The 22245-nt window shown below is 37.0% G+C and overlaps 1 protein-coding gene across 3 annotated transcripts in view; it reads left to right on the plus strand.

The window, feature by feature from the left end:
- LOC141511949 (uncharacterized) overlaps nucleotides 1–14356 on the plus strand; it is a 58578-nt gene extending 44222 nt beyond the window's left edge. For 2 of the 3 annotated variants that reach the window (XM_074220907.1, XM_074220910.1), the window contains one exon: nucleotides 1634–14356. In XM_074220907.1, the coding sequence (XP_074077008.1) occupies nucleotides 1634–4155 (2522 nt within the window). In that variant the 3' untranslated portion in view covers nucleotides 4156–14356. The remainder of the gene's footprint in view (nucleotides 1–1633) is intronic. The other variant, XM_074220913.1, reaches the window with a different exon arrangement.
- The last annotated feature ends 7889 nt before the right edge of the window (nucleotides 14357–22245 follow it).

The following is a 22245-nucleotide window of genomic DNA, read 5'->3' on the forward strand; positions in this document are numbered from 1 at the left end:
TATGACAGGTGAAGAAGCCTAGAAAATTGAGGTCTTTCACCAAGAACACTGAAAAAATTCACTCATGCTTGGCATAAAAGTGGAATATAAATTGGACAAGCTTTTGCTTGGGAATTGAAATGCATTTTTTAAATTTTGTTTTTAGCTCCCTTTCTAGTCAATACAGTGAATTGCTGGTTACTATATACAAGGCTCACGACAAGCTGTGTTTTGATAATGCTAAATGACCTGGAAGTCAATTGTACATGTTGCTTTGTTGTTGTTTTTCAGACTGTTTAATTCTTAAAATCACCTCTGTAAGGACAGAATTTTTTCAGCCTTCAGTTTCTCTTTTCTCCTGCTGGTAATCCAGCCACACTCTTACTGAAAGTAATGAATGGCTAATCTGCGTGGCCAGATAATTCCTTGGAGAGACTGCTGGGAGACAGAACAGTAGAAGTGAATTAGGGGGGCGGCGGGCAGCTAGGTGGCATAGTGGATAAAGCACTGGTCCTGGAGTCAGGAGTACCTGGGTTCAAATCCGGTCTCAGACACTTAATAATTACCTAGCTATGTGGCCTTGGGCAAGCCACTTAACCCCTAAAAAAAAAGTGAATTAGGGTTCCCAGTAAGGAGAGTCTATGCATGTCAGTGAGATTTTGCAGATGAAGTTTGAAATTGATTTGATGTCAAGTAGAAATAATATGATGTACTTAATCTCACGTAGTCTATGAGGTCATAGCTTTATGATCCCCAAAAGCATCACAGACCTGATGATAATGGCTTGGAATCATGGCAGACAGAATCTTGTTATGGTGGAAACCATACTTGCTACCAGAAAGGAAAAATGTCTTTGGGCCTTTCTTTGTTGCTTAAGGTGTCAGTAACAAATTTTTATCACAAACCCCTTGGATCACTGCCTTGTATCCTCATTGGCTTTGTGAGCCACTGAATGGGAAGGACAAGAGGACTCATGGGGAGACGTACTGTCTACTTCCTTGTGAAGCTGCTTTGTGGGTGACTAGGTTGCACAGTGGATAGAGCACTAGCCCTGGAGTCCAGAGGACCAAAGTACAAATCAGGCCTCAGATACTTAATAATTGCCTATCTGTGTGACCTTGGGCAAGTTACTTAACCCCTTTGTCTTAAATAAATAAAATTTAAAAAAAAAGAAACATTGCTTTGCTAAGTATCCTAGGGAGTCAGTCAGGGAGATGTCAAAAGATTGGCTAGCCAAAAGGGGAGCCCAGCTGAAATATGTATCTGAAATTTGTAGTGCACTTGAAAGATGCTGGACTCAAGTTCCTTTATGAGACACGTATTTTCATACATTCTCAGTTTCTGATATTTGGGTGAAGTCACTCAGTCAATCTGAACTCATGGCCTGAGTTGTGAATGTAATGAGAATGCTAGTCCTGCCTGTGTCTCAACAAATTTGTGTTTTGGATCCAGTGTGATTGTGACTTATCATGTGCTCTAATGTGAGCTGATGACTTTTTCAAATGATTGTTCTGACCTTTTAAGTTAAAAGAGTCTTCTCTTTGCCTGGGGTAACAGAATGAAAATTAGCATTCTGCCAGTGGAGGAAGGGGATATGATTATATATGGAGTTATATGTGGCTATGTATGTCTATTTAATATTTGTGCCCTTTAGAAGGAGAGATCAGACTTGAAGTAAAAGGGACTACTGCAGAGATGAGGCTTTTAGAAGAAAAAGCCAACAAGCAAAGATTCATGGATGAAATTTCCTATGAATACATTTGGAGAGAAATCTGTGCAATATATGAGAGAATTCCCACTGGAGAGAAGCCATATGAATACAATCAATGTGGGAAAACTTTGCATAAAAAAGATAAGCTAGCTAAACATGAGAGATTCCACTCTAGGGGAAAATCTTATGAACATAATCCACATGGAAAGACTTTTATGAGAAGGGTCAACCTTGCTGTACATCAGAGAAATGATACTGCAGAGAAACGCTATACATGTAATCAGTGTGGAAAGGCTTTCACACAGAGCTCCAATCTTGCTGCACATCAGAGAATCCACACTGGAGAGAGACCTCATGAATGCAAGCAATGTGGAAAAACTTTCAGTCGGAGCTCCATTCTTGCTGTACATCAGAGAATCCACACTGGGGAGAAACCTTATGAATGTAATCAATGTGGAAAGACTTTCACACAGAGCTCCAGTCTTGCTGCACATCAGAGAATCCACACTCAGAAGAAATGTTATGAATGTAATCACTGTGGAAAGTCTTTCATTCGTGGCTCCAGTCTTGCTGTACATCAGAAAATCCACACTAGGGGGAAGCCTTATGAATGTAAGGAATGTGGAAAAACTTTCAGATGGAGCTCCCATCTCGCTATACATCAGAGAATCCACACTGAGGAGAAGCCTTATGAATGTAAGCAGTGTGGAAAGACTTTCAGAGAGAACTCCAATCTTGCTGCACATCAGATAATGCACAGTGGGGAGAAACCTTATAAACGTAAGCACTGTGGAAAGACTTTCAGGCAGAGCTCCACTCTTGCTGCCCATCAGATAATCCATACTGGGGACAAACCTTTTGAGTGTAATCTGTGTGGAAAGACTTTCAGACAGAGCTCCAGCCTTACTATGCATCAGAGAATCCACACTGGGGAGAAACCTTATGAATGTAAGCAGTGTGGGAAGACTTTCAGTCAGAGCTCCAGTCTCAATGTACATCATAGAATCCACACTGGGGAGAAACCTTATGAATGTAATCATTGTGGAAGGACTTTCACACAGAACTCCAGTCTTGCTGCACATCAGAGAATCCACACTCGGAAGAAATCTTATGAATGTAATCACTGTGTAAAGACTTTCATTCGTGGCTCCAGTCTTGCTGTACATCAGAAAATCCACACTAGGGGGAAGTCTTATGAATGTAAGGAGTGTGGAAAAACATTCAGATGGAGTTCCCATCTTGCTGTACATCACAGAATCCACACTGGGGAGAAGCCTTATGAATGTAAGCAGTGTGGAAAGACTTTCAGAGAGAACTCCAATCTTACTGCACATCAGCTAATCCACACTGGGGACAAACCTTTTGAATGTAATCTGTGTGGAAAGACTTTCAGACAGAGCTCCAATCTTACTATGCATCAAAGAATCCACACTGGGGAGAAACCTTATGAATGTAAGCAGTGTGGGAAGACCTTCAGTCAGAGCTCCAGCCTCTCTGTACATCATAGAATCCACACTGGGGAGAAACCTTATGAATGTAATCACTGTGGAAAGACTTTCACTCGTGGCTCCAGTCTTGCTGCACATCAGAGAATCCACACTGGGGAGAAACCTTATGAATGCAATCAGTGTGGGAAGACTTTCATTAAGAGCTCCAATCTTGCTGCACATCAGATAATCCACACTGGGGACAAACCTTTTGAATGTAATCTGTGTGGAAAGACTTTCAGACAGAGCTCCAATCTTACTATCCATCAGAGAATCCATACTGGGGAGAAACCTTATGAATGTAAGCAGTGTGGGAAGACTTTCAGTCAGAGCTCTAGTCTCTCTGTACATCATAGAATCCACACTGGGGAGAAACCTTATGAATGTAATCAATGTGGAAAGACTTTCACTCGTGGCTCCAGCCTTGCTGTACATCAGAGAATCCACACAGGGGAGAAACCTTTTGAATGTAAGCAGTGTGGAAAGACTTTCATTCGTGGCTATCATCTTTCTGTACATCAGAAAATCCACACTGGCAGGAAGCCTTACGAATGTAAGCAGTGTGGGAAGACTTTCATTAAGATCTCCAGTCTTGCTGCACATCAGAGAATCCACACTGGGGAGAAGCCTTATGAATGCAAGCAGTGTGGAAAGACTTTCATTAATACATCTAGTCTTGCTGCACATCAGAGAATCCACAGTGGCGACAAACCTTTTGAATGTAATCATTGTGGGAAAACTTTCACCAGCAGCTCCATTCTTATTATGCATCAGAGAATCCTCAATGGGGAGAAACCTTACAAATGTAATCAATGTGTAAAGACTTTCAGACAGAGCTCCCATCTTGCTGTACATCAGAGAATTCACACTGGGAACAAACCTTATGAATGCAATCAGTGTGGAAAGACTTTCATTTGTGGCTCCACTTTTGCTCAGCATCAGAAAATCCACACTGGAGAGAAATTTGCTGAACTTTGAGAACTGACAAAGATCTAATTTGCAGTAGAACTACTGTGTCCTCTTCATTGTGCTACTTCCATTCAGTGACATTCCACAAGACTTTGTTAAGCACCTAGGATGTGCTAGGGCCTGGAGGCATTAAAAAAAAGAAACCAGTTCCTTTCCCAGAAGGTCATGAATTTAGCTGGTCCTATGTCAGGAAAAATAATAGTGAACTTGGAGAAACTAAGAGAAGTTGTGTATCAAGGAAGGAGCCATTTGGTTTACAATTCCAACTCAGCCTTTCAAAGTCTGCTGATATTTATTTTACTATTTTTTATAAAGATTTTATTTATTTTGTGTTTTACTATTTTCCCCCATTCTTGCTTCCCTCCCCACAAAGAAGGCATTGTATTACTTTTTACATTGTTTCTATGGTATACATGGATCTCAATTGAATGTAACGAGAGAAATCATATTCTTAAGGAAGAAAATAAAGTATAGGAGATAGCAAAATTACATAGGGTAATGGTGTTTTTTTTTTTCCTAAATTGAAGATAATAGTCTTTGGTCTTTGTTCAAACTTCACAATTCTTTCTCTGGTTACAGATGGTATTCTCCATCACAGATAGCCCAGAATTGTTCCTGCTTGCAGCACTGATGGAGTGAGCAAGTCTATCGAGGTTGATCATCACCCCCATGTTGCTGTTAGGGTATACAGTGTTTTTCTGGTTCTGCTCATCTCACTCAGTCTCAGTTCATGTAAATCCTTCCAGGCTTCCCTGAATTCCCATCCCTCCTGGTTTCTAATAGAACAATGGTGTTCCACGACATACATATACCATAGTTTGTTCAGTCATTCCTCAATTGAAGAACATTCACTTAATTTCCAATTCTTTGCCACCAACAAATCGGGCTGCTATGGATATTTTTGTACAAGTGATGTTTTTACCCTTTTTCATCATCTCTTCAGGGTATAGACCAAGTAGTGGTATTGCTGGATCAAATGGTATTCACATTTTTGTTGCCATCCAGGCATAATTCCAAATTTCTCTCCAGAAAGGTTGGATGAGTTCACAGCTCCATCAACAATGTATTATTTTCCCAGATTTCCCACATCCCTTCCAACATTGATCATTGTCCTTTCTGGTCATATTGGCCAGTTTGAGAGGTGTGAGATGTGTGGTTGCAAAGAAATGGAAATTAAGTGAAAGTCTGCTGGCATTTATGAGTACTTACCTGTATTTCTTTGGAATTGAGCAGTGCCTGAAAGCCAATCTCAGCTCAACACCTCACCCTAAACCCCAGAGAATGTAACTTTTACCTGCCAGAGGCTTAACTGAGCCACTGTAGATAACAGTATTTGCTAGCTAAGGTTTCAGAAATCCTTTAATGTAACCACTTCTCTCCCTATTCCTCTAACAGACTATTTGGTTAAAAATCATAGTCAGGGGCCAGCTAGGTGGCACAGTGCATAGAGCACCAGCCCTGGAGTCAGGAGTACCTGAGTTCAAATCTGGTTTCAGACACTTAATAATTACCTAGCTGTTGTGGCCTTGGGCAAGCCACTTAAGCTCATTTGCCTTACAAAAACCTAAAAAAAAAAAAATCATAGTCAAGGATAAAGGGATTTTCAAATGAATTAACTGAAATGATTCTGATTTCTGGACAATAAATATTCTAAATATTTAAACGGGCAATAAATTAATTGAGAAATTTTAGAGTGATACATTTCTTATTCAATCTTGCAAAAATAAATCTTAAAATTTGAAGATATCAAGCACAAATAGGTATAAAATTTATTTTTATAACATAACTAATGACAAAGTTTACCAAGGCCTTAAGATTTAGTCAAATAGAATTTTTTCTTTGGTCATATAGATGGTTTCTTTGAATAGCCCTGACAAATTTGCTGCCTATCTTCTACCTTAACTTGGAGAAGCGTATTCTGAGATGAAACTTGTTTGATAATTTAAATTTACACAATAATTCCCCTTTACGAGGATTTTGCCAGTATTTTTTTGGTTCTTTTTTTAGAAAGATTTTATTTTTAGTTTTACAATTTTTCCCCCTATTCTTGCTTCCCTCTCCCCACCCCTGTAGAAGGTAGTCTGTTAGTCTTTATATTGTTTCCATGGTATACATTGATTTCAGTTGAATATGATGAGAGAGAAATGATATCCTTAAGGAAAAAAAATAAAGTATAAGAGAGCAAAATTGCATAATAAGATAATGTTTCATTTTGTTTTTTTGCTAAGGTGAAGGTAATAGTCTTTGATACATCTTTTCCCCTGAAAGAGGATGTTCAGTTTTGCTGCGTAGTTGATTTTTCGTTTGTAAACCAATATCATTTCCCTTCTGGAATATCATATTCCAAGCCCTGTGTGCCCTTAAGGTAGATGCTTCCAGATCCTGTGTAATCCTGGAAATTTTTCTTTTGGGATCTCTGTCAGGAACCTCTGCTTGTAGGATCTCAGGGCAATTTTGCTATATTATTTCTTGAGAAATGAAATCTAAGCTGTTTTCCTGGCCATGATTTTCAGGTAGTCCAATAGTGTTTAAATTATCTCTACTAGGTTTGTTTTTGAGGTCAGTGGTTTTTCCAATGAGATATGGCTCATTTTCCAACTTTTATTTTTTTTGGAATAGTTTTATTTCTTCCTGATTTCTTTTAAAAGTCATTGGTTTCCTTTAGTTCCATTCTGCATTTGAAGGGGTTATTTTCTTCAAAGAGCTTTTTTATCGCATTTTCCAGTTTGCCAAGTCTCTTTTTTTTTTAGTTATTTTACAAGGCAGTGGAGTTAAGTGACTTGCCCAAGGCACACAGCTAGATAATTATAAGTGTCTGAGGTTGGATTTGAACTCAGGTACTCCTGACCCCAGGGCCAGTGCTCTATTTACTGCGCCACCTAGCCGCCCCCAAGTATACTTTTTAAGTCATTCTTCTCCTCATTTGCTTTTTGTGTTGCTTTTTTCCATTTGTCCTAAACTGGTTTTTTCTCATATTATTGTCTTCAGTATTTTTTTGTATTTCTTTCACCAAGCTGCTGATTTGCTTTTCAGTGTTTCTCTGCATTGCTCTCATTTCTCTTCCCAATTTTTCCTCTACCTCCATTTTCTTTTCTTTTCTTTTCTTTTCTTGATTTTTTTAGGGAGAGTTGTCTCATTTTGATATTTTTATTCTTCTTTTTGAAAGATTTTATTTAATTTTCCCATAATCTTGCTTCCCTCCCCCACCCCCCACAGAAGGTAGTCTGTTAGTCTTTACATTGTTTCCATGGTATACATTGATCTAAGTTGAATGTGATGAGATTGAAATCATATCCTTAAGTAAGAACAATAAAGTATAAGAGATAGCAGCATTACATAACAGGTTTTTTTTTTTTTTTACCTAAATTAAAGGTAATACTTTGTTTGGACTCCACGGTTCTCTGGATACAGATGGTATTCTCCATTGCAAAGAGCCCAGAATTGTCCCTGGTTGTTACACTGATGGAATGAGCAAGTCCATCAAGGTTGATCATCACCCCCATGTTGTTGTTAGTGTGTACCATAATTTTTTCTGGTTCAACTCATCTTGCTCAGCCTCAGTTCATGTAAATCCTTCCAGGCTTCCCTGAATTCCCATCCCTCCTGGTTTCTAATAAACAATAGTGTTCTATCACATACATATACCACAACTAGTCAAGCTATTCCCCAATTGAAGGACATTCATTTAATTTCCAATTCTTTGCCACCACAAATAGGGCTGCTATGAATATTTTTGTAGAAGTGATGTTTTTTTACCCTTTTCCATCATTTCTTCAGGGTATAGACCCAGTAGTGTGGTATTGTTGGATCAAAGGGTATGTACATTTTTGTTGCCATCTGGGCATAGTTCCAATTTGCTCTCCAGAAAGGTTGGATGAGTTCACAGCTCCACCAACAATGTATTAGTGTCCCAGATTTCCATATCCTTTCCAACACTGGTCATTGTCCTTTATGGTCATATTGGCCTGTCTGAGATGTGTGAGGTGGTACCTCAGAGTTGCTTTAATTTGCATTTCTCTAATCAGCCATGATTTAAAGCAATTTTTCATATGATTATGGATTGCTTTGATTTCCTCATTTGTAAATTGCCTTTGCATATCCTTTGCTCATTTTGCAATTGGGGAATGGCATTTTTGTTTTGAAAATTTGACTCACTTCTCTGTATATTTTAGAAATGAGTCCTTTGTCAGAAATACTAGTTGTAAAAATGGTTTCCCAATTTGCTACATTTCTTTTGATGTGGTTTACAGTGGTTTTGTCTGTGCAAAATATTTTTAATTTAATCAAAATTATCTAGTTTCTTTTTAATGATGTTTTCCATCTCTTCCTTGGTACTGAACTGCTTCCCTTTCCTTAGATCTGACAGATAAACTACTCCTTGATCTTCTAGTTTGCTTATAATATTGTTTTTATGTCTAAATCCTGTATCCATTTTGATCTTATCTTGGTATAGGGTGTGAGGTGTTAGTCTAATCCAAGTTTCTTCCATACTAACTTCCAATTTTCCCAACAGTTTTTATCAAAGAGAAAGTTTTCATCCAAATAGCTGGACCCTTTGGGTTTATCAAACAGCAGATTACTATAATCATTTCCTGCTGTTGCACCTAGTCTATTCCACTGATCCATGACTCTATTTCTTGTCCAATACCAGACAGTTTTGATGACTGATGCTTCATAGTATAATTTTAGATCTGGTAAGACTAAACCACCTTCTTTTTCACTTTTTTTCATTGAATCCCTGTAAATTCTTGACTTTTTATTTCTCCATAGAATTTACTTACAATTTTTCCTTTTTTTATATTTATTTCATTTTTTCCCATTAAAGATTTTATTTATTTTGAGTTTTACAATTTTTCCCCTAATCTTACTTCCCTCCACCCCCATCCCCCACAGAAGGCAATTTGTCAGTCTTTACGTTGTTTCCATGTTATACATTGATCCAAATTGAGTGTGATTAGAGAGAAATCATATCCTTAAGGAAGAAACATAAAGTATAGGAGATAACAAGATCAGACAATAAGATATCAGTTTTTTCTAAATTAAAGGAAATAATCCTTGGACTTTGTTCAAACTCCATGGTTCTTTATCTGGATACAGATTTTATTCTCCATTGCAGACAGCCCAAAATTGTCCCTGATTGTTGCACTGATAAAGTGAATCCATGGGGGTGGCTAGGTGGCACAGTGGATAGAGAACCGGCCCTGGAGTCAGGAGTACCTGGGTTCAAATCCGGTCTCAGACACTTAATAATTACTTAGCTGTGTGGCCTTGGGCAAGCCACTTAACACCATTTGCCTTGCGAAAACCTAAAAAAAAGAAAAGGAAAGGAAAAGAAATGAATCCATCAAGGTTGATCATTGCCCCCATGTTGCTATTAGGATGTACAGTGTTCTTCTGGTGCTGCTCATCTCACTTGGCATCAGGTCATGCAAATCCCTCCAGGCTTCCCTGAATTCCCATCCCTCCTGGTTTCTAATAGAACAATAGTGTTCCATGACATACATATACCACAGTTTGCTAAGCCATTCCCCAATTGAAGGACATTTACTTGATTCCCAATTCTTTGCCACCGCAAACAGGGCTGCTATGAATATTTTTGTACAAGTTATGTTTTTACCCTTTTTTATGATCTCTTCAGGATATAGACCCAGTAGTGGTATTGCTGGATCAAAGATTATGCATATTTTTGTTGCCCTTTGGGTATAGTTCCAAATTTCTCTCCAGAAATATTGGATGAGTTTACAACTCCACCAACAATGTAATAGTGTCCCAGATTTCCCACAACCCTTCCAACAATGATCATTATCCTTTTTGGTCATCTTGGGCAGTCTGAGAGGTGTGAGGTGGTACCTTTAAGAAGCTTCCCTGGACATGGCTCCAGACAGCAAACCTTCCTGCTCCTACTCATCTGCTGGAAGTTGACAGAGTGATTTCTCTCATCTCAAGATGCCTCTTTGAGGTGGGGTTTTTATTCTGGTCCCTGAAGTACTTGTCCATATGAGCCAAATCAATGCATATTCAAAGGTTCCTTCCTTAGGCAGTGGTTTTCCAATTGTTTCTCTCTATGGAAGCCTCTCTCTCTCTCTCTCTCTCTCTCTCTCTCTCTCTCTCTCTCTCTCTCTCTCTCTCTCGGCCTACTATGCCTAGAATGGCTCCCTACTTCCTTCCAGTTAACCTGGTCACTGAATTTCACAATCTCTCTACCCCAAGACCTGAAACCTTAAAACCATATTAACACTCATATTAAGCAAAAGGAATAAGGATCCTTTGAGTCCTGGGACGTTTTCTCTTGTTCTCTCCATTTCCTATTTGAATGATTGGTAGAAGAAATGGTATTTTCACTTGCAGGAATGGGGGACTGATGTTGGGACTGATAACTCAGAATCATAGACTAGGAGCTTCAAGTAGATACCTTAAGTATCTACTCCAGGTCCAGCTACAACAATCCTTTCTACATCTTCACCACATGGCCCTCTGCTCTCTGCTTGGGGTTCTGGGGGGGGGGGGGGAAGGAAATTGCTACTTCCAGAGGTTCCATTGTGCTGCTCCATAGACCTAATCCTTAAGGAGGTGAAATCAGCCTTTCACTCAGCTCCTAGCTATGCCCAACTGGAGTCATCCAAGATTGTTTCCAGACAGTCCTTCAAATACTATGCCCTCAATATCTTCTCTCCTCCAAAGGGAAACCTCCCCAATTCCTTGCACCAATCCTCTCTAGTATGATCTCAGTCCCTTCACCATTGGGGTCTTTGTCTTCTGAACATATTGTCAATACTTTTTCTCACCTGTGGTACCTCAGACTGAACCATAGCAGGGTATGGCAGAACTACTGCATAGAATAATCTGGAAGGAAAAAGAGAACATGTTCTGAGGGAAGATGCTGTAAACAGAGAGAGGACTGAGGAGACTTTTATCCTGATCTTTCACAACTGAGATGTCCCTGAAAGAATTTAAAAACCTAAGGACTTATCCAGAAAAGTTGTATACCAGACAGTTGTGCTGTAGTCATGAGAAGCACAGTGCGAAATGACAAGGGATGGTTTTTTTTAAGGAGAAATTTTTTAAAGCTCTATTGAAGTGGCAGTTAGGTGGCCTAGTAAATAGAACACCAGCCTTGGAGTCAGGAAGACCTGGAGGACCTGAGTTCAAATATGACCTCCAAAAGTCATTAACTGTTTGACCCTGGGAAAGTCACTAAAAAAATGTTCTATTGTGATCAAGAAAAGAAAGATGGAATAGGACTTGGTCTGAATAGTCTGATAGCAAAAAAAAAAATGATAAGAAACTGACTTATTCAAGCCTTTCATAGCCTTTCCACAGAGTGCTGACTTTAACATGATTTGAAGGGTTGAGGTGTCCTTGACTGGAGGAGGCTTCGATTCTGTACTGTCCCTAGATAAGCATGGTGTGGGGAAAGAATCTGAATGATAGCATGTAGGTTCCATTCTCAGTTTTGCTACTTCCTATCTTTTTATCTTTGAACAAATGCCTTAACATCGTTGGTTTAAAGGAGATTATTTCTAAGATCCTTTGCAGGACTTAACTTTATGCTCTCTGTAATTTGAAGTTTAATGAGACAAGAAAGGGGGAAAATTCTACCAAATATGCCCAGTCTTTGTTTCTGGAAAAACACTAGGAATTCACATATTAACAGTTCAAAACCAATCTTATGCTGAAATAGTTTTTCCCATTGTAATAATTAGGCTCTTTCCTTTTGTTATTACTGAGTTGGGTCTGATTCTTTGTGACCCCTGTAATAATAATAATGATGATGATGATGATGATGATGATTTTTTTTCACAATTATAATCCTAGTTAAGGGCAGCTAGGTGGCACAGTGGATAGAGCAACAGCCCTGGAGTCAAGAGGACCTGAGTTCAAATTTGGCCTCAAACACTTAATAATTGCCTAGCTGTGTGACCTTGGATGAGTCACTTAACTCCATTGCCTTAAATAAAATAAAAAATATATAATCCTAGTTAAAAGGCTGATTTCTTTAGAACTGTATTCAGCCTTCACTTTGTAGGCTGAGGTAAGAAGAAGGAAGTCATTGACTATTTCCCCCTGTGTTAACTAAAAACCCAGGAAGATTTGTCCTGCCCTCCTGATGGAAGACTTGTCCAGGAAAAGATAACAATTCATCAAATACTATTGTTTAAGTACAATAGTCTCTGAGGAGCATTTGAGCAACTTAAGACTGTCAGGTCACCAGGGAGGTTAATGATGTTCCCTAACCTTTGTTTTTCAATAACTATGCCTGTCTCCCTCAGTTCTGGATGATCATCGTGGACAGATGGTAAAAATCCCAGAGAATAAAATTTCATGTCTAAACTATATTTTCTGTCAATTTATTTTAACCCTATATTTTGAGGTTTACAATTTTAGGGTTCGCAGTTTTGGCTGCCATGACGTTAAATATGGATGAGAATTTTGAGGAAGGATAGGTCCTTGGTCTCTACCCATACATATTCCTTATGAGGAAAAAGGTTTATAATTTTTCAAATTCAGCTTTATTCTGAACCAGTGTTTAAATTGCCAGATTGTGAGATTAGACCATCTTGACCTGGAAAGAGGATAAACTACCTTTTCACAACAATGGATATGGAATCCCTAAAAAAGCATGGACAGATGTTGAGCCTAGCCAAAGCTGGCCTCAAAATAAGATGAGACTAGCATTTTTTCAACTCAGTTGATCTATTTTTGAATGTTGGTTTTATTTGAAGTTGACCTATTCTTTGAATTTTACCTCAGGTTCTGAAATTTTTTTTTAAGGTTTTTTTTTTTTGCAAGGCAATGGGGTTAAGTGGCTTGCCCAAGGCCACACAGGTAATTATTAAGTGTCTGAGGCTGGATTTTAACTCGTACTCCTGATCTCAGGGTCAGTGCTCTATCCACTGTACCACCTAGCCACCCCCGGTTCTGAAATTCTTGCCTCTGAGAATTTCCTTTGGTTTATGGCCTGGTAGCCTCAATATATTTGGGTACCCTCTGATTTTTATGTATGAGACTGATGACACTCAAAAATGTGAGACTTGGTTTAGGTGACCCCCAGCTCGGTTTGGGTGTTTGTATCTTTCTCTAGGGGCCCCCTTGTGATGGCTGTCTTTTGTTTTAGAGGTCCTGCTTTTGGCATGTTATATGTGAAACTTTGTTCAAATAACTCTCCCTTTTGTTTGTGTGTGTATATATCTGTTCAGGTATTCTGTTTATTTGTTGCTTTGCTTAATACTGATATCTCTGCTATTAACTAGTACTAGAATTTCCCCTGCCAGGGAAGTGGCTTCTTTGTTCTTATCCTTCGTTATTAAAGAAGACCCAAAATGTTATCACTTTGTTTGAGACAAATGACAATGTATTCAACTGTGGCTGATCAGAGCAATACGAGCTTGGAATGTTCTACCACAGGTTAGGCACAAATAGTCCATGTGAGCACCTGGGGTGCTTACCCTAAACTAAATAACCCATACAAACAAATGCAAAAGGGAAAAGTAAACAATATCATAAATTTCTGATTCATTTCTTATTTTTCATTCTTTTTGCAGTTCTGTTGCTTCAGATGTTCTCAATGACCAGGCTTTTCCGAGTATATTTGGGATACTTGATATTTTTTTCCTTTCTAGTAGAATAACTTCTTAATCCACTTTTAAAACAAGTCAGAACTCATAATTTTATCACTAGAAAATAAAACTCTGGAACTTCTCAAATGATGACAATTTATAATTTCACTTGCCCACTGTCATGTTGATATGCACAGAAAATTCAGTACAAATAGACATCAATTTAGTTTTGGTTTTGACATTATATTATTCCTTTTAATTGTTTATACTACCATTTGGAGGATGTTGTTCCATTAAAATAAACTTCTATAAAAATGAGATTCCACATCAAAACTTAATTCTTTAAAAAACCTACTGAATTAATTTTGAACTTGTAACAATCCCTTTAGAACAGAGAGCATCCCAGTGATTTTGCAAATAAAGAGTTTTAACCTTTTGTTAATATTTAAAATGAATAAAAAATTCTTAACTGAAAATATAGTCGAGTAGGAAGCGGAGATGGAGAGAAGAACGAATATTAGGTGAGATTGAATAGAAGAATAAGCCAGAGTGGAGGAAATGAGATAGGAAGCCAAGAGGAAGAAACAAGAAATCAGAATAGATGGAATATTAGAGAGAGGAGGAGACGAAACTGTAGACGAAGGAGAAGAAACTGAGAGACAAGGAGAAATGGAATGGAGGGATTAATACTGTGGAGATAAGGAGATGAAACTGTAGAGGAAGGAGAAGAAACTGAAGATCAAGAAGAGAGAATGCTACTGGGATAAGGATAAGGGAGAATAGAAGAAGAAAAGGGGGATTAGAAAAAGTAGGAAAAACAAAAGAATGAGAATGAGGGAAAGGAGGAGGAGAGAGAGGAGGAGAAGGAAAAGGAGAAAGAAAGATGAGTGATGAGTGAGGATGACTTTCAGCAGGGGAAGGAGAAAGAGAGGATTCCTTAAGAATAGGGAGAGCAGGAAGGATAGAGAGAAGCTAGGATTTAGATTGTCATCCAGCTTGCAGATGGTATGGATCCACCAAAACCTAGCCTTTAGGAGGAAAGGAAGATAAAGAGGACAATGAATAAGGGGGAGGGACAGAAAATGAAAAAGGAAGACACAAGCTGGAGTTTTTGGTAAGAGGACAAAGTAAGTTTAGACGATTCAGGTGGCTTAAGGGGAGGAGAAGAAGTCGAGGCCAGAGGAGAAAGATAGACAGAAGCAGGTAAGAGGTTTGAAGAAATGGCTAACCTCTCAGGGGGAGGTACTGGTGAAGAAGTTAACAAACCTTAAGTGAAGAAATTTCAACTTTGTGCTCTTTGTAGCATCTCACTTATCTAGTGATGGAAACATTTCCATTACTTAGTAGAAGTCTAAAAAAATTAGAAGTTTTTAAAATTAATTTTATTTTAAGATAGTTCAATTTAGCTCTCTCAAAAGATCCTCATCTTGACCAACATAATTAGGAACATCACTTGCTAGTTTACACCAATGGTGACAAAATGCAAGGTCATTAGAGTAATAATGTTTATTCATAAAGAGAGCAGGTGTCTTTCCTACTGGATCTCTAATCCTTGATTGAGATTGTCCTATGATCAGATACAACAATTCAGCAACAATAATTATGCACAAAATCAAACACCAAAAGACATAATTAGACACTTCACAAACCAAAAAAAATCATCTAAGGTAGACAATGGACATGTGGCAGGGATTCCAGCCAAAAAAATCCCTTCTCCTTCACTGAAAAAAAAAATGTGCCACACAATTCTAACCACCATGACACTTCACTAAAGAAATGCCACACTTAGATCTAGAGGCAAGTCCTCAGCACCCACCTGGGCACTTAAAAACCAGGCAATTCTCACTTACCTGTGAGAATTCCCCAAACCAAAGGTAAACTGTCAGAGAAACTTCTACTTCAAAGAAAACACCAGTTCAAAACTAGAGCAGTTGAGTTGAAAAGTAGAAAGTTCAACTTCAAACAAAACTACCGAAGCAGGCTCAAAGTCTGTCCTGCTTTTCTAGGAATCCTTTCTTGTGGTATCAGAAGGGGAAGTCTATTTCCTTCCAAATTATGTGTCCAGATCCAATCTGCAGCACAAAAGCTGGGAACACTAAAATTGTAACCATAAAAAACAGGGTTAAAATAACATAGCAGAAAATGTAGATTGGAGATGAGCTTTATTCTCTGGGAGTTACCACTAAAACCTATGGGCAATGGAGGCCATCCAAGATGATCACAACGAAATGGAAAGAAATTAGACTCAAACAGTAATAAAGAATAGAGAAAATAATTAACCTCCTTAGTGGCCTAACCATGGAAATCGCACAATATCTCTACCTGAAATTGATCTACAAAGATTATCAGTTATTGGCTGAACTCTGGCTGTCTCTTCCCAGGAGGGTGGTCTCCTTCCATCCTGAGCATTGTCTTCTTAGTTTGCAATTAACATAGGGAGCGATATTTTGGGAGTCTTGATTTTTAACTAGGGAGCAAAGTGACCCATATGAAGTCCAGTATTCTTTAAAGGAAATTAATCTTCTATCACAATATAGTTATGAGAAATTATTCTTTCACATCACTTGACATTTTGCCTCTATGATTTTTTTCAGCTCTAAAATGGGGGGGGGGAGGAATTAGAATTTCTCTTAACATCTACAATGTAGATGCCATTAATCCAGAAATTGCTATTTTAATCTTCATGGCCCATTGATTTCTTAAACTTTGATAACTTGGCTGTGAAGTGCTCTTGCTCTCTCTTGTTCGTTCTCTCTCTCTCTCTCTCTCTCTCTCTCTCTCTCTCTGTGTGTGTATGTGTTTGTTTCTGTCTCTGTGTCTCTGTCTCTCTTTGTCTGTCTGTCTGTCTCTTCCTCACCTATCTCTCTCTTTAACTTATCTCATTCACCTTGGAGGCTTTTCTCTTGGATTCCTCACTATCTCTGAAAATCTAAAAAAAGAGAGCACAGGTTAGCTCCTATTTTGAAACTCAAAACTTTAGAAAATGGGACTCAAAATAATAGAGGCATTTAGGTTTTGATTAAGTATTTTAAAGGCTACACGATTCACAAATTAGGGATCATTTTATATAAAAATATTCTGTTCATTTTAGAAGAATATTGTGGAAATTTAGAATTTGGCTGCAAATTATATAAAAGTTAAATCAATTTTTAAAATCTGTATTTTAGGGGCGGCTAGGTGGCACTGTGGATAAAGCACCAGCCCTGGAGTCAGGAGTACCTGGGTTCAAATCTGGCCTCAGACACTTAGTAATTACCTAGCTGTGTGGCCTTGGGTAAGCCACATAACCCCATTTGCCTTGCAAAAACCTAAAAAAGAAAATCTGTATTTTAAATTTTAAAAGAAAACGTCTTATTTCTTTGTCATTTAAGAGAGGAAGTAAAGTGAAAATATGATCGCTACTTGTGGAAATAATTTATCAGAATAGATTCTGAAAGTTTTTATAATTTGCTTTTTAAGGAAATACACATGGTGGGTGTTGTGTGTGTATATAAGGATATGTATTTGAAGTATAAATTAAAAGATAAGTTATGAAATCTTTCTGGGATTGTGGAACCCAGATTTGAAATGGTTTTAGGATATGCTCATGTTTGGGGTAGATTGAATCCTAGCATTGTGAAAGTGAGCAGAGTGCCAAAACTCTCATGGAAAATCAAGCTTTGGACTTCAGAAAAAAGGATGGAAGTTGAAAATCCTGTTCTGGCATTAACCGTTTTAATTACTCCTCAGGTCTGCCAACTTCTGTCATTTTCGTTTTCTGGTCATTTTTGAAATTTGAGAATCTTTCTAATCAATAGTGATTTGGATTAGTGATTACAGATATGGTGCATGTTTTTCACATTGTTGACAGCCTTGGATTTCTTCCTTTGAAAACTACAAAGGACGAAATCCAAGCTATCAATTCTCATGAAAAAAAAATGCTCAAAATCTCTAAGCATTAGAGAAATAGGGGCAGCTAGGTGGCACAGTGGCTAGAGCACTGGCTCTGGAATCAGGAGGACCTGAGTTCAAATTCAGCCTCAGACGCTTAATAATTACCTAGCTTTGTGACCTTGGGCAAGTCATTTAACCCCACTGCCTTGCAAAAACCTTAAAGGAAAAAAGAATTAGAGAAATATATGATAACAACTCTGAATTACCACCTTACATCTACCAGAATGGCTAAAAACAGAAAAGGAAAATGGACAATGCTGGAGTGGATATGGAAAATTGGGGACACTAATACACTGTTGTTTTATACAAACCCAGTTTTAAAAACTCATACTTGGTATGATTATTTTATTTCTCCCATTTGGAAGCTATTGTTCCACTAATAAAAATAACTTCCAATATAATAATTCTATTACAAAAGTAAAAAATTAAATTTTTCCCCAATCAACTTGAACTTACAACATACACAATTGATAATCATTTTAGAAGAGTTTGTATCTAGTAGGTGGATTATAAATCTAATAATTTTAACCTTTTTTTGATGTTTTGTAAAAAATCTTAGCTGAAAATGACAATTAAATTGTTGCAAGCAAAAAATGGCATAAATTCTTATTTTTTTTGCAGGTTGAATTTACATTTTACAATTTTTTTTGATCATCTGACATGATTACAGGAATTTACCATAAGGACCTAGAACATAAGAAAATAAAACTTTCCTTTTTATTTATGTCAGTTTCCAGGTAAAGCTATGTGGATGACCAGGTGCCTTGAGCCAGATTTTAAATCTGCCAGGTGAGACGTTTACAAAAGTGGCATCTGGGAAACTAAATTAGGAGATTTACCCTCAAAACTTATTGAAAAGTTGTTCCCCAGCCTTTCCCAATGAGTCCTATTACCCGCAATACATCCAACCCTCCTTGGTCTGCCAGTCTCATAAGACATTATCCAACATAAATGTCCTTTATACTCAGACTCAGATAGAAGGTCAATTTTCAGTCTCATGAGGTTCTTAATAGCACATTCTCATAATCAAGAGTGAATTCAGCTCTAAAGGATCAGTATATACACTTATAGTACCTAAAAACCTTACAATGACTATAAAAACATTTTAAATTATTTTATCAAAGGGGCGGCTAGGTGGCGTAGTAGATAAAGCACCAGCCTTGGAGTCAGGAGTACCTGGGTTCAAATCCGGTCTCAGACACTTAATAATTACCCAGCTGTGTGGCCTTGGGCAAGCCACTTAACCCCATTTGCCTTGCAAAAAAAAAAAAACAAAAAAAATTATCAAAAATTATGGACGTTGATTATGCTTAAACAGTGAAAAATATTAATTTACAATTTTTTTCAAAAACTATTGCTACAGATTATATCAATCCTTCCTGAGGGTCAGAGGAGTGCATGATATCACCTGTAAACCAAAAGAAAAACAAAAATTAAAAAAAAGGAGATAAGAATACTCATTCTTCCTTAAAAATCAGGGAGGGAAGTTCCTTCAAACCCATTTCATTTGACCAAGGGATCTCTGCTTCTGCTGTTTGAGGGGAAAAGACCTCAGACATCTTTATCTCATTCACCATAGTACTGGACCATTTTTAGGCAAAAGCCTTACCCATACTCCAAGTAGGAAAAGAGTAATGATCATTATTATCCCAAGTAATGGGAAAAAGAAGAGATCTTACCACACTCCCTGTGTCTGAGGGAAGGGCACTAAAAATATGAGGGAAAATGAAATAGTACCTGGACTCTTTATATTCTGGTATCCTTCCCCATTGGGTAAAGACCCCATTCGTTGGGTTCCTAGAGATAGTATACAGAAGCCAGCTGTGAGAGAGAGTCATTCTCATGGAAGGAGTTAGGCAAGATTATGGATCTTGCCATTGGAAACAGGTTCATATCCTTTTAAACAATAAGAACATCATAGGTGACTTTAAAATAATTTCAACTGAGACAAAACCATCTTAATTTCCAAGATTTTCAAGAAGGGTGATAAATGAATTATTATAATTCACTAAACATAATTTTTTCTTACTGAAATCTTATTTCTTTGAATAGTAAAACAACATAGAGATTTTCTTAAGTTTAACCTTATAAACATAATGACTTTACATATTTTGTTTTATGTTTATTTACTTCTACCCAAATTTACTCATATTCTCAAAAAGAAAATGAGATTCTTCAGGGATTTAAATTATATATTTGTGATAAATTCAACATATTAACATAATTCTTACCTATTCCATTGAAATGGAAACAAATTCAAATAAAAAAACAGCAAAAATCCTCTCTACTGACAATAATTTAGATGCTTTTAATAATAACAAAATGTTTCACAAACAGTAAATTTCCACTTTTACTACTTTGAAAAATGGAAACTTTTCTAGGGGAGCTATAAGCAGGTGTACAAGACCAAGGGAAAACTCAGAAATATTCAGTTTCACTCCATTATAGTAATTTGAGTAAAAGGGAATTCCAATTGGTTGAGTCACATTCACTGAGAACAGAAAACCATTCATTATCAACAATTAACTTCAGCTAAGTTCCTCTTCCCTATTGACCTAGGATTATCTACCAATTATGTTAAAAGAGTTCTACTAAAATAGAGATAGGTCTTATCCTTTGGTCTGTAACATCTCTAGAACAAAAGCTACATTAAGATGGCAAGATCTAACAATGGAACTTCAACTATATAAGGTCCCTCAAAAGCTTATTAATCAGGGGTGACTGAGTGGCACAGTGGGTAGAGCACTGGCCCTGGAGTCAGGAGGACCTGAGTTCAAATTGGACCTCAGACACTAAATAGTTGTTTGACCTTGAGTAAGTCACTTAAACCCATTGCCTTACAAAAAATAAACAAAAAAAAAGCTGATTAAATAGTTCATTTTCAGATTACTGTATTGAATTAATTTATGTGCTTAAATATTTAAATCACATACAAAACTTATCTTAAAGTTATTTGGAAAAATTTCTCATTTTTCAGTAACTCAAGCTGAGTTGGACTTGGCCCAAATTGAAAGCCATATTTGGATTTGGATGTGAATTCCCTTAGTCACAATATATTACCTAGTTGGATATGATGTCCATATATGGGTCAGGATGTACCCACAGTTATGTAATTTATTCATGTATAGGATACCTTATATAACCCCTCAAAATTGGCACAGTAGATAGAGCACTCACCCTGGAGTCAGGAGGACCTGAGTTCAAATCCAGCCTCTGACACTCAATAATTACCTAGTGGTGTGGCCTTGGGTAAGCCACTTAACCCCATTGACTTGCAAAAGAAAAAGAAAAAAAGTCTCACTTTGTATGGAGAGAGTGAGGATTGACTTCTAAATGGATCTCATGGCTGCCCAGTCCCCAGCTGCTACACATCAAATAAAATGGTATGAGTTTTTCCCTTCAGCTCCCCAGCTGTTATTTGGTCTGCCTGAATTTTGGAATCTGCTGCCAGGAGAAGGAGTTCCTGACCCACAACCTTAAAACAAAAACAAATTTTTAAAATTTAAACTTATCAAACCCAAATTGATGTTGAATATTTTTAAACATTATATATAAACCCCAAAAGGTCTTTAGGAAACAAGTTTCTTTAAAAAATGTGGTTACCAAAGGACAAGGGTTTCTTTAAATACAAATAAATTATTCTCATTATAATAAAATTTTATCAAACCCTTAAACATGTATTTAATATATTTTTATCTTGTATTATATCACTTGAGCTACAATGGAGTTATAGTCATCAATAATGCCTAATACCTAATGCACAAGAAACTTATTTCATTTAAGGTTTCTTCATTCATTCATTCTATTTGTTGTCAACAGCACAATTTTAAATTCCCAAATGTTTAGTATATGAGTGAACCTGTCTTTACTAATAATGTTAGATGTTAAAATTGTTTACCAATATTTTAAAATGTTAAAACATTTTGGTACACTCAAAAATATCATGATCACAATTGTGTGTTTTAAAACTTAAAACAATTAAATTTAGTATGTTTTTAGATTACCTAGCACAGAAAATCAAGCTATATATATAATACAGTTATCTAATTAAAAGAGACCATATAGTTTAATAAATTTCTAAAAATTTAGCTAGTCTTGTTCCTTTCCTCTTCAGAACTAAAATTTGGCCTAAATCAAGACAAATCTGGATTTATAAACAACTTAATTTTTAATATATATTATGTGTATATTATATATTTCATTGTATTATATTATTGTATTTTATTATGTATTATGTGTTTTCTTTTCTTCCTTATGTGCATGTGGTGAACTATAGCTCAACAAAGGACTATCTTTTTGGCCCTAGAAAAATTACTTTACTGCTAAAACAAAGTGTAGCTAGCTTCAGAAAGCTTCCTGTAGATTTTTATCTCAAACCCTTTCTCCTAGTTTTAATCTGATTTACTGATTTCTAAAAGGAAAGATTATGTTTCTGGCAGAAATAAAACCACTACACTTTTCTTTAAAATGCTCTAGCGTGGTCAGACACCTGAAACCTCAAAAATGATGACGTCCTAAATTAGATGACAACTTGCTATTGTTTGTTCATTTTATTTATTTATTTATTTTAGGTTTTTGCAAGGCAAATGGGGTTCAGTGGCTTGCCCAA

The sequence above is a fragment of the Macrotis lagotis genome, chromosome 1 (assembly GCF_037893015.1).
Source record: "Macrotis lagotis isolate mMagLag1 chromosome 1, bilby.v1.9.chrom.fasta, whole genome shotgun sequence".
NCBI classification, from domain to species: domain Eukaryota; kingdom Metazoa; phylum Chordata; class Mammalia; order Peramelemorphia; family Peramelidae; genus Macrotis; species Macrotis lagotis.